Here is a 15320-nt window from a genome sequence, read left to right as displayed (position 1 = left end):
GAAATCCCCCAGCACACTACATTTTGCACATTTAAGTGTGTGAGTGTGTGTATTGATGCTACATCACACAGCAAGCAAAACACAATCTAGGCCTGTGTGTGTCATAATAGTTAGCTAGACCACAAAAATGATTCAGAAGGATGTCATACTGTAATGGCATCATCTGAAAATACCAAGCCTCATTTCCACAGGTAAGCCATACATGAATTGTGAGGTAATAGTAGAGGTGGCATTGAGTGGGAGTCTCAGTCTTCTCCTGTACCAGCTGATAGAGAAGGGATTCCAGGCATGCCAAGGTGATGTGTATACTATGCTCACAATTTCATACTTTCCCTTTGATAAGTATATTCATTTTGAATTCATAATTGAAGAATATTAATATGGATACAGTATTTAAACTATAGGCACATCAGGCGAAAATACTAGATTTGACAAAATAATACATATCACAGATGCACTGGTGGTATGAACCATTGTATATGGATTGAGATATATTTTGTGGAAAGAAATGAGTCTACTTTATACCAGTTGTGATGCAAACTTCATCTCCGAGGCAGTCCGAGCATTGGTGATGATCATTCATGATGAGGTGTAACAATTTTAAGGGTTCCAGTTCAGATTCATGTCTTAATAGAGTTGGACTGTATTGGCTGTAAATAGATGCACCCCACTAACCCCTCCCTCATAATTTTTTCAATGACAAAGTAACCAGGAATGCAAACTTTTTCATGCCATATACTTTTGCCCCGATTTTAAAGCTTTATTCCACTTAAAATTTGCTTCTAATAAATGCCTTATCAAAAAATAGCATTTATTACAGACAATTACAGTATTTTTGCCGTGAATTGCAATGCACAGATCTAGCTCCAGTGTGGGCTTACCATACAGTTTGGGCTTTAACCATGGTTCCCCCAGTCTGAATAAAATAAAAATCACTGAAAATAACACTTTGTGGGGGCAAAAATCTTTGGCAAATTTGGAGGCACATTTTCACATCCATCCACCTCCCTTATTTTTCTCGGAAATTCTCACTTCCATCGTAAATGCTAGTGTTTTCTACAAACATACCATTTTCGTATCTCCCAAATAAAAGGTAGGCCTAAATGATTAATTCCAATTCCAAATACTTGACATTCCCTGTTGAACTCTGTATCAAGCAAAGGAAGCTAACTGTACATCTTCAACACCTGCAACTATTATTCATGGGATCAAAATTTCAAAATTTGATTATCTGTTCCAGTAAATAATTCAAATAGAGCTGAATTCTGTGCCGTTTGTATGCTCTGAAACAAAATGCTGTGCAGGTACTTCATAGTGAAAACGATTGCTTTTAATATTTGAACCACAGGAGGTTGAAAAAAGATTGCAGCTGGGTGACATGAGCATTCCAAAATCTGATTTAAGTTTAGGTTTAAAGAAATACACTAAAATAGGCCAAAAAGTGCCTAAATTAGTAAAAGTACATCTGACCCTAGTAAAAGTCAGCCAGGGGAGATGTTTTCAATTCTGAAAGCACTAGTTCGAGTCCTGCTTCATTCTCATTATGTTTGAAATTATGACCTGAACTTTTCTGTGATAAAAATTTTGTTTGATAAAGTTGAAGGCTGTCACAATTTCTTTGGAACTGGTGATCATTGATATGAAGCGGAAGCTGAACTGATAAATTGGAATTGGGACAATTAATTTACAAAGTTTTTTTTTTAATACACATCGTTTATACCAAACCATGGCATGACCAAACCAAGAAGTAGAATTCATACCATTAGGCTTGAAAAAAAAAAAGAAACCCTGTTCTACGGGCGGAAGGACCTTTCAAGTAGGGTCGGTCGGGTCAGCCTGTTTTTTTTTTTTTTTGGTTTTTTTGGAAATGACCCAAAAAATAACCAAAATCTGTAAATAATTTGCAATTTGAGAAAATACAAAAAAAATTGTTCCTAAAATTTCCGAAATTTCAGTCGGCATTCATTTGTACAGGAAATTTTTTTCCCAATTTTCCCAAGATCTGGGTCGGTCGGGCCCGTAGAACAGGGTTTTCTTTTTTCGTCGCCTTATATCTAGACTTTATATTTATATGCTTAAAATTTAAATCAAGTTTTAGGTAATCAGGCCAGGTTTAATATGAGCATTGATCTGTACATTGCTAAATTGTACGTGTAGATATTATTCTGATTTTCACAAACATGTACATTGAGTGATGTTTAAATACAGATCTAGCCTGACCTTCACATCTGACTTTAGTAAACCAACAACATATGGACTCACAGTTGTATACATTGACATTGGTATTAATTCCCAAGGTTTCTATTTGCTCATTACTTTGGTAATTAGGGAAATGTAATAAAGTAAAAACCTGAAGAGCTAGGTCATTCCATCATTACATGTTGGTAGGGAAGACAATTGAATTGGATTTCTGTTCTTTCTGTTGGATTGGGAAGTTTAATTTGAAAGCCTGTGACATTTTATGGCCAGTTAAATTCGGTTAAATTCCCATTCAGTGATATGCTCATCCGGATGATCGTAAAAATCATCAAAATTTTGATTTTGGTACCTTTGTCATTGTCATAGATGAGCTAACATTAATAAATAGCATGCTAGTGGCTCAGCCGAAAGCCATGTAGTTTAAGGCATTAACATTCAAATTGTAATTTACATACTGACACTGACAATATATAAATTGGCTACATCTATATATGAGTGGGGCTTCAACTTCATCAATACTGCTGTTTTCTTTGTTTTTTGCAACATTTTTCATTTCAAAAATACCAAATGACAATTCTCGCTATTCGCAATAAAGGGCCGCCAGCAGATTTGCGATGTAATCGTGATGTATCATGGGAAAATCGTGATGTATCATGGGAAAAGTCGACATCAAGTCCGGCGCATCTGAATATTACCATGCTATTACATAGGAACATGTGACAATATTTTTAGTTTGTCAATATATACGGTATTACACGCAAATCGATAGAGAAAAAATTAATTGTGCACATTTCAAATCACATTATTAAGTATTATTGAGTATCGATTCGCGTGTAACACCTTTATTTTGACAAACTAAAAAATATTGTCACGTGTTCCTATGTAATAGCATGGTAATATTCAGTATTATGCGGACTTGGATGTCGACCTTTTCCCATGATACATCACGATTACATCGCAAACCGCTGGCGGCGCTCTTATTGCGTAATAGCGAGAATTAGAATGACTTACCCTTCACTTTTAAGCAATTTATTAACAATTGGATATGCAATTTTCATTATCTGTAAAATCCACAGTTAACATTCTTGCATTAACCTTGCGCAGGTTATGACAGCAACAAAAAAATGCACCGGTGTGTTCTAAAAATGTAAAAAATGCAATAAGCTTAGAAATAGGCCAAAGCCGGGAAATACATTGCACTTCCGGTTCATTTGCAAAGTTTGACAATGACATCCAGTTCAATTTCCGGGTTGAAATTCAAAATGGCCGCAGTCATTTCACCGTGTGTTCCACTATTTATCAGTAAATAATAATATGGAATAAAATTGCATTTGTTTAAAAAATACATTTTGATGTAGAGATGTATTATAATTTACTTTTTGATAGTTCTTTAAATACCAATATTACGATATTTAATTCGAACTCGGAATTTAGACGTAGGTCTGCGATTTTTGGTCAATTTGAAGCTTAATACGGTAATGCCTCTTGAGTTTTGGGGGCGAAAAATGTATTCATGCAAAAGTCTGATCCTTTGATTTTAAGTAAAATATGACAAAATGAATAAAAGTACCGTATGTTATAAAAGGTTCAGGAAATGGTCATTGCCTGATGTTTTCATATGATAAAGAACCTGATTTTGTCCCTTTGTTCTACCTGTACTGTATCTAGTTAGAAACACAACTTCGATGAGTATGAAACTGAAAACTAGGTATAGCAAAGTAGGAATCACTTTCTTTGGCATTCAAGGCTTAGTAGACAGTCTACTAGTATATGGTGCTGCATATAAGCAATATTTTGGACAGGTATTTTGTTTATGAAATAACATTTTGGACAGGTATTTAAATAAGAAAAAAAAAGATGTTTTAGGGCGAAATTAGGGGTCATCAGAAAGCAAGCCATCGGAATTCCAATAACAGCAAGAACAACATTATTCTGGATACGCATAGGGTGGGCTTTACTTTAAAACAGACTATTTAAATTGGCATATTATTAGTTGGTAGTATATTATTATTAACTAAGCCAGATACATTTAGACAAAAACATTGATTTAGCCTATAACATATCGGACTCTAAACATCAGAGTGTTTGATATATTTTATAATATTTTATGTTCTTCAAAATGTTTTTTTTTTTTTTTTTTTTTTTTTTTTTTGAGTTTGTACACCTGCAAACAATCACAAACCATGTGTAATATTGTGAAATATATAACAACACAACCAGGTGATAAAGCATTTCACTGCCTTATCTTTGTCTGCATGGCTGACTCATTGTTGTGGTCAGGACATGGGGTCAGAGTTCACCAGGTTGAATACCTGAATTGTACATGCGCTGTTGGACAGTCTGGTCTATTTTTGTTTGTCTGAATTTCTTTTACTAAGAAAGTTATCAAAATTTGACTAATACAATAATTAGCTGGATTTGCTCAAGGTACCAGAGAGACCACAAGGAAAAACATGCTTTGCTGTGGATTGGGCTAAAATTATGCTTCAGGCTTGCATAACTTCTGTGCTTGATTGATATAACCTGCAGAAAAGAATTATATTTGTAAAACGTAGTTTGCGTTATTGTTCTGATTTTGCATTCATTTATTACTATAATTTTTTGTGGGACATAAGGCCCCTAACAGTCAATTTTGAGTTTCCCGTCACATAATTTCTGAAAACAAGTGAGGTAACTCATTATTCATTATTCATTATTTTTCTGCCTTTCATTATATGACCAACACGCATGTAAAATGTGTTGTTATTTGCCGCTCACTCACTTGAAGATGGATCTTTAGCCCAAATGAGATTCAAAAGTATATTAAAAAGAGTCTGCAAGGTTGACAGCAAAATGTATGTTTTGATTTTTCTTTTTCCACAAAAAATCAAGGGATATTCATAATTTTTTTTTGCAAATATAACCAGTTTTTATCAGTATTTTTTGGAAAATCACAATAATGAATTCAAGTGAGGGTCAGAAAATGAAGTGAGGGCGGGTGACGGGAAACTCAAAATCGACTTTCCTTGGCCTAATAATAATAGATCTGTTCGCCAAAATGATGATACTTATTTCTTCTCAGGCCCGTAGCCAGATTTTTGTGTGTGGGGGTGCAGATCATCTGAATGCAGACCTTTTCAAGAGAAATCTTCATTCTGGCCAAGAGTAAACATTTATCCCCTTGGCAATTGAATTTTGAATCCTATTTTAAAACAAATTTCACAGTAAGTTCATGATTTGAGATATCAAAAATGTATTTTTTACAGACAAAGCACACCTTTTGCAGATTTATGGGGGAGGGGGAGTCGCCCCCACTGCACCCCACCCCCACTGCACCCCACCCTGGTTATGTGCCTGATTCTTATACAAAGATTTTTTATTCATGTGATTTTCCATGGATTTTCCCTTCATTCTGAGCATATCCCTGTTCTGAGCCAGTCATTGTCATCATCACCACACCCTAGACACCACATGTGGAATTGTCACACAAAAGAAGATATAAACATGAATTTTGATTTGCCCTGTAATTTACTGACTATGCTTGTAGTATGCATATAATCTGATAAACAAATGCTTGAACAATTGAAAGAACCAGCGTTTACTAGTTAATAGTGCATTTAAATACCCAGCATTTATGGCCTGAACATATGGATGTGTTCCCACCATTCATATGGATGTGTTCCCACCATTCATATGCAGTTGAAAAGTTATTGATGTAGGAAGATAATCCTCTTTACTGAAAACTTTTTAGATAATTTCCTTTTAGACAGATGTTTATGCCCAGGGTTTGGAAACTTTTCAGATAATATAATAAAGGACATAAAAGGATGGTTTGCACCTTATACAAGTACTAGAATGCACTGCAGTGATGATCACACCCTGGTTATTGCAGAGAGGAACCTAGAAACTCCTTATAATCAATTTTATTCACAGAGATGAAATAACTTTCAGCCCAGCTGATGAGATTGATGTCAAAATGATATTAGTGCAAAGTCCCTATATAGGCCTACTCCGCATCGCAGCCTTGATATCACGTCCACAATGAAATTTTGTAGGGCCAGATTTTTACGACCTCTGTGCTGAGAGTTGAATTTTGTTAAACTTCGTTGCAGCACTCTACGCTTAATACTCTACGCTTCTGATTGGGTGCTGGGAAATCAGAGTCGGTAAACAGTATTAACACCTAAGAAAAGTCACATCTTTCTTGTGATGGCAATATATTACGAATATATTTCAATTTCATCATGCAATGCTACATAACATAACTATGGGGGGGGAAGCACCACGAGATAGGGCCTATGGAGTATACAATGGCAGTAATAATATATAATGTGGTGTGATGGGGGAGGCAAATGTGGCTACACGTGTGTATGGGATCGGTTCATGAATCGCAATCCATATTTTTGCCACAATTAGTTTCTTATTCTTTAATAATTTATGTTACTATTTCCTCAGGAAGTTAGACCTAATTCCGCTTCAGTATTTTGTATCAAGTTTGCACACACATAGCACCTTGAGGGTTGATTGTTAGCATTTCAATACAAATCCTTGAAATCTATTATGTAAAGGTGAATGACTAGAGCTATTGGTCAATACTCTGCTGGGGTTATTGTCAATACACACAATGGTAGAGAGACATTGAACCATCAAGGACTTGTACGCAAACCAACCTCATCATTCTTGTGACCTATTCAACTCTTTCCCCTCCAGTATCATGGTTAGGATGTTTGCCAAAATATGTCTTGCTTTGTCCATGCTTTCACAAATTCAAATTGTTTCATCATATGTTATGCGTCACCTGTTTAAAAATAGATTTTTTTTTTTCACTTTAAATTATTTAGAGGTGCCTGACCAGATCGATAATCTCATTTCCCCATTTTTCTTAATATCAAAAATGATTTTTAGTATCAGAAAAAAGCTGATATTTTTCTCTTTGCCCCAGTAAAATTTACCACCCGAGATGTTTCGTTTATTACGGTGTGAATGAAAATGTGGTGAAAAGTGGAAATCACCACCGGAAGTGTCATATGGGGCATTGTTATAGGCCTACATATATATTTGCTTCATAAACAAAACCACTATTTAATATTGTAGGCCTCATTGTATGATAGAAAACACAATATGAAAAAATAAAAAAATCAGCCCACCCACCTTTAATGGATACTAAATGGATAAAAAAGTAAGAATTACAAATAAATTGAAAGCAACAAAAGTAAAATAAATCTTCAAGCATGATTTTTATATAAATCCATTCCATTGATTTATTTATCTATTAATAATCATCTGTTCATCTTCTTTACAATAATGATTTATTTAAATGGGATGAAAGTTGGTTTGTGTAGAGCCGAGACAATGATATTTTTCATTCCAGATATGCAGGTGCCGCAAAAATGAGACAAGAGTGCTTGTTGCAGATTATGTTCTGAAGAAATGACATAGAACTAAACATGAAAAAGGAAAATAAACCTTCCAATCCAAGCATTATCCTAAACTTAAAAATTTGAGTTTCAGGAGTTTCACCAGAAAATGCTAGTTCAGCCGTTTCTGTGTAATCTTGCATACATCTCTCTTTGTACGCACACACAGCATATAATGCAGCCAAACAGTTGCGATTCTTTGTAAGGAATTTAACCAGAAAACACTACCCCGTTCTTTGTATTAGGGCGAAACAAGATATTTACCAAGATTCTTCAGTCATCGATTAGATGACGACAGCCTTAGGTGAACGACTGAGTGGATGGTTCTGCTCATATTTTCCTTGAATCTTACCGTACAAAGTTGTCAACAGTCTGTTTCTTTCCCTTTTTTCGGCTGTTCCATTTAATCTTGTGACTTTTCACTCTGTTCTAGATTGTGTCAATGACTTAGTTTCAGACTAGATGAAAAGAAAAGGGCCAATTCCTAACTTTCAAATGGTTTCTTAGCTTGGAGCATGTTTTGTATTTCAATTGAACATTTAGCAGAAAGACCAACAAACTCAAATTTTCTGGTTGAATATGCTCATATACAATGTGCGAAGGTTAATGAGATTAAAATATAAAACAAAGAAAATTGTACAGCCATTAAGATGATGGGGTATAAATTGATTGAAAGAACCAATTGATGGAGTCATTGAAGCTAAGCATTTTCCCATACACAAAACAATCGTTCCATGTCAAGTCTGTACAACATGAGCACAATATGCTAAAATTAACAAGTTCTTTCTTTGTTATAGAAGCAATTGCATAGAGTGTATTACAATGGCGTGGAATGCATAATTTGAGTGGCTCGCTAGACGTGGCTTACCATTGATCAAAAAATCTCATGTTTAAGCCGAAAGAACAGATTGGCCATGCAGCCCTACGTAGCTCGATTTCCATTCATTCGCTTGTATTCTCACTTTCCAGCTCTCTGTAGGATCTCCCTCCTCCCAAATGAATGTCATCAGTTTAGTCCTGCTAAGACAGACAGCCGGCTCTCTTGGCCCCTGGCTAATAGTGGGGTCGTCATCTGCCGACTACTAACGGCGCTCGTCACTCGCTCTTGCATGCTCAGCGTACGAGAAGCAGAGAATGGATTACCATATTAATATTTTCTGTCGGTTTGCGTCAAGCAAATCTCTCGTGAATGCGAGCGAGTTTTGATACAAAAGCAGTTCAATTCAGGCTCTAGCATACGTCTTGTGAGCTCATGTGAGTGGATTCACATATTTATGTATACTGTGTTTGTTTTGATGAACCAAAAACGTCTCAGTAAATAATCAAGTATATTCTTATGTGCAAGCTTATTTCTTGCAAACTTTATGTTAAAAATATTTTCAATTTCCCTTAATATCAAAAGTAATTTGAAAACTCTTTATTCGCTGAACGCTGATGGGCTTAATTGGGATAATAATACAAAATCTTGTGTTTTTGCTTTTTTTTATAACTCTTGAATTCCTGGGATTGTTAAAATTAATTGAAATTATTGACAGCTTCCTGAAAATCAGCAAATAAATATATACCTGTCATCAGGGTTTGGTAATCAGGGAAAATACTTGCATTCAAATTCAAATATTTCAAAGACTGCATGTAATTCAGCCAAAAGACAGACAATTAGGGCAGCATGCATGATGAGTACACTGAAATCATGTTAATAGAATCAAGCAGCCTTGTTCTTCTTCGGGGCACAATAAGGAATTTATTGATCTGACCGGCCAATGTTAGATTAGATTTGAAAGGATTAATTAGGAGAAAATTAATTTTTATTTTGAAATTCAAGTCACAACATGCTCAAACATGCACAGAATTAGTTAAAGTACTGCATATAGAATTGTAAAAGAGTAAGACTTGTAATTTCCGATTTTACCTTGTTCTCCTTGATTTCTTGACAGTGTGTGAGAGGGTAGGGAGGGGGAAATACAGGTTTTGAATTTCGAGTAGTCCACATGAAGAAGATACAATGTTGTTTGCCTCGATGTAATTGAACATCAGGAAGTTGGTTACACAGCATAGTACATTCATCATATTCATCACTATCGTAATCTGAATTCAATGAACATGGTAAAAAAACAAAAAAATATTTTTCATAGGATATTTTTTAATGGAAAATGTAAGGGTGAACTAAATAAAAATTAACTTCAAGTTGAGTGCAAATCCAAAATGTCCCAAAGATCACATATAGTACACACACGTCACAAAATTCAAATTTTAGTGAAAATAAACACATTTGTGTCAAATTCTGAGAGATTCATTAATTTTGACAGGTACACACGTCTTATTCTCTCTTCTGTGAATAGTCAATTGTATTTCCTGCTATCTGGTCAATGATACGCACATGTACAAATGTGTGCAAACATTTATTTTTGCATTCGGCACTTGTGTAAGTGGTTTTTCGACCAAAGAGACTGAAACTATCCTGCACCCTTCAGGGAGATGCTGATCATACAACAACAACCACCACGTCTCCAGTAGAGAGAACTGCTGAGATGATTTAGTCGTAAAGATGTGCAGAAATTGCACACGTGCCAAATGTTAACAATAGGGTTTGTGACAGCACTTGTTCAATTGACATTGGAAATGGTAAAAGTCTGTAAGAACGACTTTGAGTGAGTGAAACGATGTCATAGTCACGTCAGTAGTATGAGATGAGAATAAGTTGGCTTTAATCCAAAATACTAGGGCAGATCTATGTCAAATTTGCAAGTCAAAACATTACATTGCAATAACGAAAGATAAGTCAATAAATGCATTTTTATCACACTAAACACTGCTTTTTATCAGCAAAAGATCCACTTTTATGCAGATCTAGGATATTCTTGTGATTTCTTATTAAGCGAGTGTATTTTATCTATCAGCTTTTGGGCTATTCCAGTTGAAATCCATACACCCCCCTATGGACGACATACCCTTAATCTTCCACACAGGGAGGGTGATTGTGAATTTCAAATGGGTTGGGTTACCTGAATACTCCATTTGAAATCTACACCCCCTGTGTGGGAGATAAGGTCATGTCTTGCATAGGGGTTCAGGTGTTTGGGTTTTAAATGGAATAGCCCAGCAGCACGAGTCTCATCGCCAATCCCATTGACATCCAGTCATAGCTCCAAATTTGACCTCAATTTGCGGAGTTTTGTCACCTACTGTACATTTCAACGTGACTTCAAATGAAAGACCATTTTAAGAATGAACAAACATATTTAGGGTTAAAGAACTAAATTTCTCGAAGCTAATTTCAAAAATTCATTTTAACAAAAATACAATGTAAGATCTATATCCGTAAAAGAATGTTCTTTATGTTTTCGCATTCACATAGTGGAATGGGCAACTACGGTGTTAATTACCTGCATTTGGTCAGACACCAGGTGTTGATAGTGTTCCAACCAAATAATCCTTGTGGTGCCCTTTTCCCTTAACTTAAAGTCGGTGATTAATTATTAACTGAACACGGTCATTTGACCCAGATAACCAAGCTTCAGGTAGAGAGAGATTTGAACTCCCATGGCTAACTGAAAAGGCTGGATGTAGTAACGGTCAAATAGAGGTCAATTTTACAGACAGGCGATCTTGGCACTTTATAGTTCAGTTACAAAGAAAACAAAATATTCTGGATTGTCAAGGAACTCTGTGGAATAGAATTTTATGTGTACTTAACCTTAAGTTTGAGGGGAAAATTAAGGGTAGTTTATGTGCAGTTGGATTAGAAAAACTGTCAATTAAAATGGATATTATTATGTGTTTGTCTTATAGTGAAGCACAAAAACAAAAGAAAATTGAATGTGAATTGTTTTAACCTACTAAAGCTTAAATGCAATTAAAAACTTTGGTAGTTCATTTTGTTTTTAAAGGATTGTAGCAGCATAAACAAGAACTGTAAAAGACCCCACATTTTGTGGTGTTTTGTCAGTGTTTGTGAGTGGAGGTTATATCGCGAATTTAACGACACACAAAATATGAAATTGTGTCAATGTTGATAAGGCATGAATTTTGCAAAAATATCAAAAAGTGTTCTGTATGTAAAATTGTAAATCGCAATAATATTTGTACCGGAAAAATAACCACTCGTAGGATATTGGGCTTGATGTAAGGTAGGAACTTGTGAAAGTGTCTTGGCTAAATTCAGAGCTATATAATACATGTATCAGCCATTTTTTTTTTTGGTCAAACAAGGTATCAACCCTACTTGAACAGAATTTCACAGGAAGGTAAAAACTTTTGAGTCAAGTTGTTAATAATTATTTAGATGTATTCATGATATTGTTGACATTACTTGTGTCCGAATAAATTACTCATGTAGGTATTTTGCATTCTTGTTTTCTCTTAGGTCTGTGACAGATCCCCGTGATGGCAAGCGAGTAGCCTTAAAGAAAATGCCGCATGTTTTCCAGAACCTCATCTCGTGTAAGAGAGTCTACCGAGAACTGAAGATGCTCTTCTACTTCAACCATGACAATGTAAGTAAATGAAATGTGTCAACTTCAATTTCTACCGCCATGCTTGGTTTCAAGTTGTCGGAGAATCTGTGATATTTTTGAGTATCACGGGTCACATTAATGTCATCATTACTTGAAGAGAAAAGTGTGAGAGGCAGTTATTATGCAGTGACAATGTGCTTTTTTTTGCATCTGCAGCAATATGCAGCACTAATCATTTTGAGAGGGTTCAAGACTTTCAAGTTATTTTAAGAAGTTAAAAGTGGAAAATAGTTATTTTTGTACGCTTCACTCTAAATAAAGATACATTGTCAAACAATCTTTCAACCCTCGTATTTCACAGGGCCAATGAGACAAATTATGAGCTTTCCACTAAATACTGAATATTGAAATATAATGGAGAAAGAGTAGGAATGAGGTTTGTTATCCGTTCATCCTCCTTTAGTGAACTAAAGTAATTTTTTTAGTACTTCCGTGATGCAGGTACGTGCTGGTGATTGCGTAGAAGTGATGAGGTCTCCTCCCCTTCTATACGCCGTCGACCAGGTCAACCGTCTTGTTGATAAGACTGTTGATCAGCCAATCAGCGTGATTGTTTATTACTTCTGTGTTTACGCTTGTGTATGCTCGGCGCACAGGCTACAGTAGTAATAAAAGATTTACTGTATGTTCATATTATAATGTCCTTTATGATACATTACTGGTGCTTTGAAAGTGGTTGGATAATTTCCGTTCAATGGCGAAGTCAGGATTTTGGTTTGAATGTTACATTTTGTACACAACTTGTAAGAAGTAAATAGGAAATATGTGATACGTTCAAGCAAAATCAGTCGAAATGCAGAAATATTAAATTTTCAGTTTCTTATATAGGATAGTAAAACTAAAAAGCATTGGCTAAACTGCATTTTGCAGAAAACCCCATTAAAATTTAACAAACCGTTCCAAAGATATGAGCAATTAAAGCATTTCCAAAAAACAGGAAACAAAAGGAAATATTTCCTTTGTTTGGCTATATCTCAAAATCAGTAATACCGAGTTCAGACTGATTTTGCTTGATCGCATCACATACATGTATACTTATTTTGTGTTGTTCTTATACAGGTTCTCCGAGCCTTGGACATCCTCCAGCCTCCTCACTTGGACTTCTTTGAAGAAATGTATCCTTTTCAATGTAGAAAAACTATTTGTCTCATTATCTGCTGTGCTTGTGAAATTGGGCACAAGTTGTATTTTTATGTTATTTGGTGGATAGCTAGTCACTCAGACTACTCCCCAATGCAGTCACAAAAATCACAGACTTGGAACGAGTCGAAGCATTCAAAATCTTGAGTATATGCCGAAATTTTGCTCTGATTTTCACTTTTTGTGTGTGTTACTTTAATAAATGGTTGGTTCTAAGAATGAAATGTCTTTTCCAAAAATTTAGAATCCATAAACCGAAATTAGTCTTAGTACAAGTCTTTGGGCTTGATTGTCACAGCATACGAAAAACACCCTAAAAACGCATGTTTTTAGCCCTTATTTCCAAAAATTGGCTAAAAATTAAAATTTGACCTTCATCGCTAGTTAGGACTAACTTAAGGATTAGGATTTAGCTATGTTTTCATGTGGCAAAACAGGATAATATTTTTTTATTCAAAAAAATTAGTTCTGTATTCTGGAATGGGGCGAAGAGAAGACACAAGCGGACACAAACAAGAGGGAGAGATTTGTCAATGACTTCAGATTTTATTGAAAGAATGTAGGTTATTGGATTAATGTTTGTAACATGAAAAAATAGATACAACAACAACTGTACAAAATTATAAGCACTTCTAGAAAAAAAAACTTGAATCACAAAAAACTTGATGCATTTAGATATGATTTTAAAATTCATCTTCAGTGAATATCACGGTTATAAAACACATTGGTGACATTGGTGAATTCCAAACACAGGTTGTGCAAATGAAACATCATTGAGTGAGACTTGAGCTGTGTGTTTTAACAATACTTATTGATATGTGTCGCTCTGAGTTACCAACGCTTCATTGCAAATGCATAAAACGCTGATTTGCACACAAATCATGGCATGACAAATGCAAAATAAAAGTCACAAGTGTTTATTAGGATAAGTCTGTATTGTTTTATGTATTGACAAAGCAGTGGAGGCAAATCAAATTAATAATGGCTATGTAACATAAAACATTAATTACTTCATTTGTGCACTTTGTGTTAAAATAAAACAAAACAAACAATAAAACTGGGGAAATAGTGAGAAGGGATGAGATACAGACTGTAATATTACAAAAAATATCCAAAGGTCCGTTGTATTCTGTGGAGGAGCTAGAAAGAATTTATCATCCATAAAACTACAATGTATTAGTATTACAGTAATTTCTTGTATGGGCCAGTTTAAGGTCCAATTTAAAACCGGTATCTTTTGTCAATATTATGCAAATTTATTGTGCGTCACTGATATAAAATTGTTTCTCTAATTGTTTTTACATTCAAGAGGAAGCCCCGCCAGAGCAGTTCTTCTAGGGTAAATCAAACCTTTAGTACTTGTCAAATTCAGAGATAACCTTTTAATTTTGATAACCATGCCGGTTTGGTTCACCCCAGAAGAACTGCTATGACGGGGCTTCCTCTTTAAACAATTTTGAGCTCTCTGATGTAAACGATAACCCATTAAAGCCTAAACACAATGAATAATTTGCTGTTTTCACAACAACTGCTTGGCACACAATTTGTATGTGCAAGAAGTCATTTATTCAGTATTTACTCACACCCATAATTCATAATCAATTTGCCAGTATCAGGCTGAATACCTCCCTCCCTCCCTCCCTAGATATTGACAAGGTGTGCAGGGTATTCGACAATAGCGCCATGTCACCAATCGCTATGTATCACACATATAATTATGGTTTTCACTTTGAAAACAAGTGAGCATAAAGGATATTAAACTTTCATTCATTGAAATTGAAAATTAAGATTTACCCGAAATGAGGCCGAAATATCTGATTTTATTGAATTTTTTGTATTCTCTCTTCTGAGTTCCGAGTAATATTTAAAAGGTTAACTTCATGTGGGATGTTATGAAATGTGACTTCAGTGGTTACTCCGACCTTTTTAGCTGCGGTTAGCTGCGGGTAGCAGCTCTATAAGTCACCATGTCTCTCCGTCCGTCCGTCCATCCGTCCGTCCGTTAGTCCGTTAGTAACAAACGCTAAAAGATGCTGTTACGTCAACATCGTTTGTCGCATGGCTATGGTAC

General features: G+C 35.2%; 1 protein-coding gene across 2 annotated transcripts in view; it reads left to right on the top strand.

Annotated features, from left to right (window-relative positions):
* The window catches only part of LOC140154318 (serine/threonine-protein kinase NLK-like), a 43164-nt gene that overhangs the window by 4193 nt on the left and 23651 nt on the right, over positions 1-15320 (top strand). For both annotated transcript variants that reach the window (XM_072176901.1, XM_072176893.1), the window contains exons 2-3: positions 11959-12088; positions 13169-13224. In XM_072176901.1, the coding sequence (XP_072033002.1) occupies positions 11959-12088; positions 13169-13224 (186 nt within the window). The remainder of the gene's footprint in view (positions 1-11958; positions 12089-13168; positions 13225-15320) is intronic.

Source organism: Amphiura filiformis, chromosome 1, assembly GCF_039555335.1.
Source record: "Amphiura filiformis chromosome 1, Afil_fr2py, whole genome shotgun sequence".
In the NCBI taxonomy this organism is placed as follows: domain Eukaryota; kingdom Metazoa; phylum Echinodermata; class Ophiuroidea; order Amphilepidida; family Amphiuridae; genus Amphiura; species Amphiura filiformis.
Note: the sequence above shows the minus strand (reverse complement) of the source record. Positions and strands in the feature narration are given on the sequence as shown.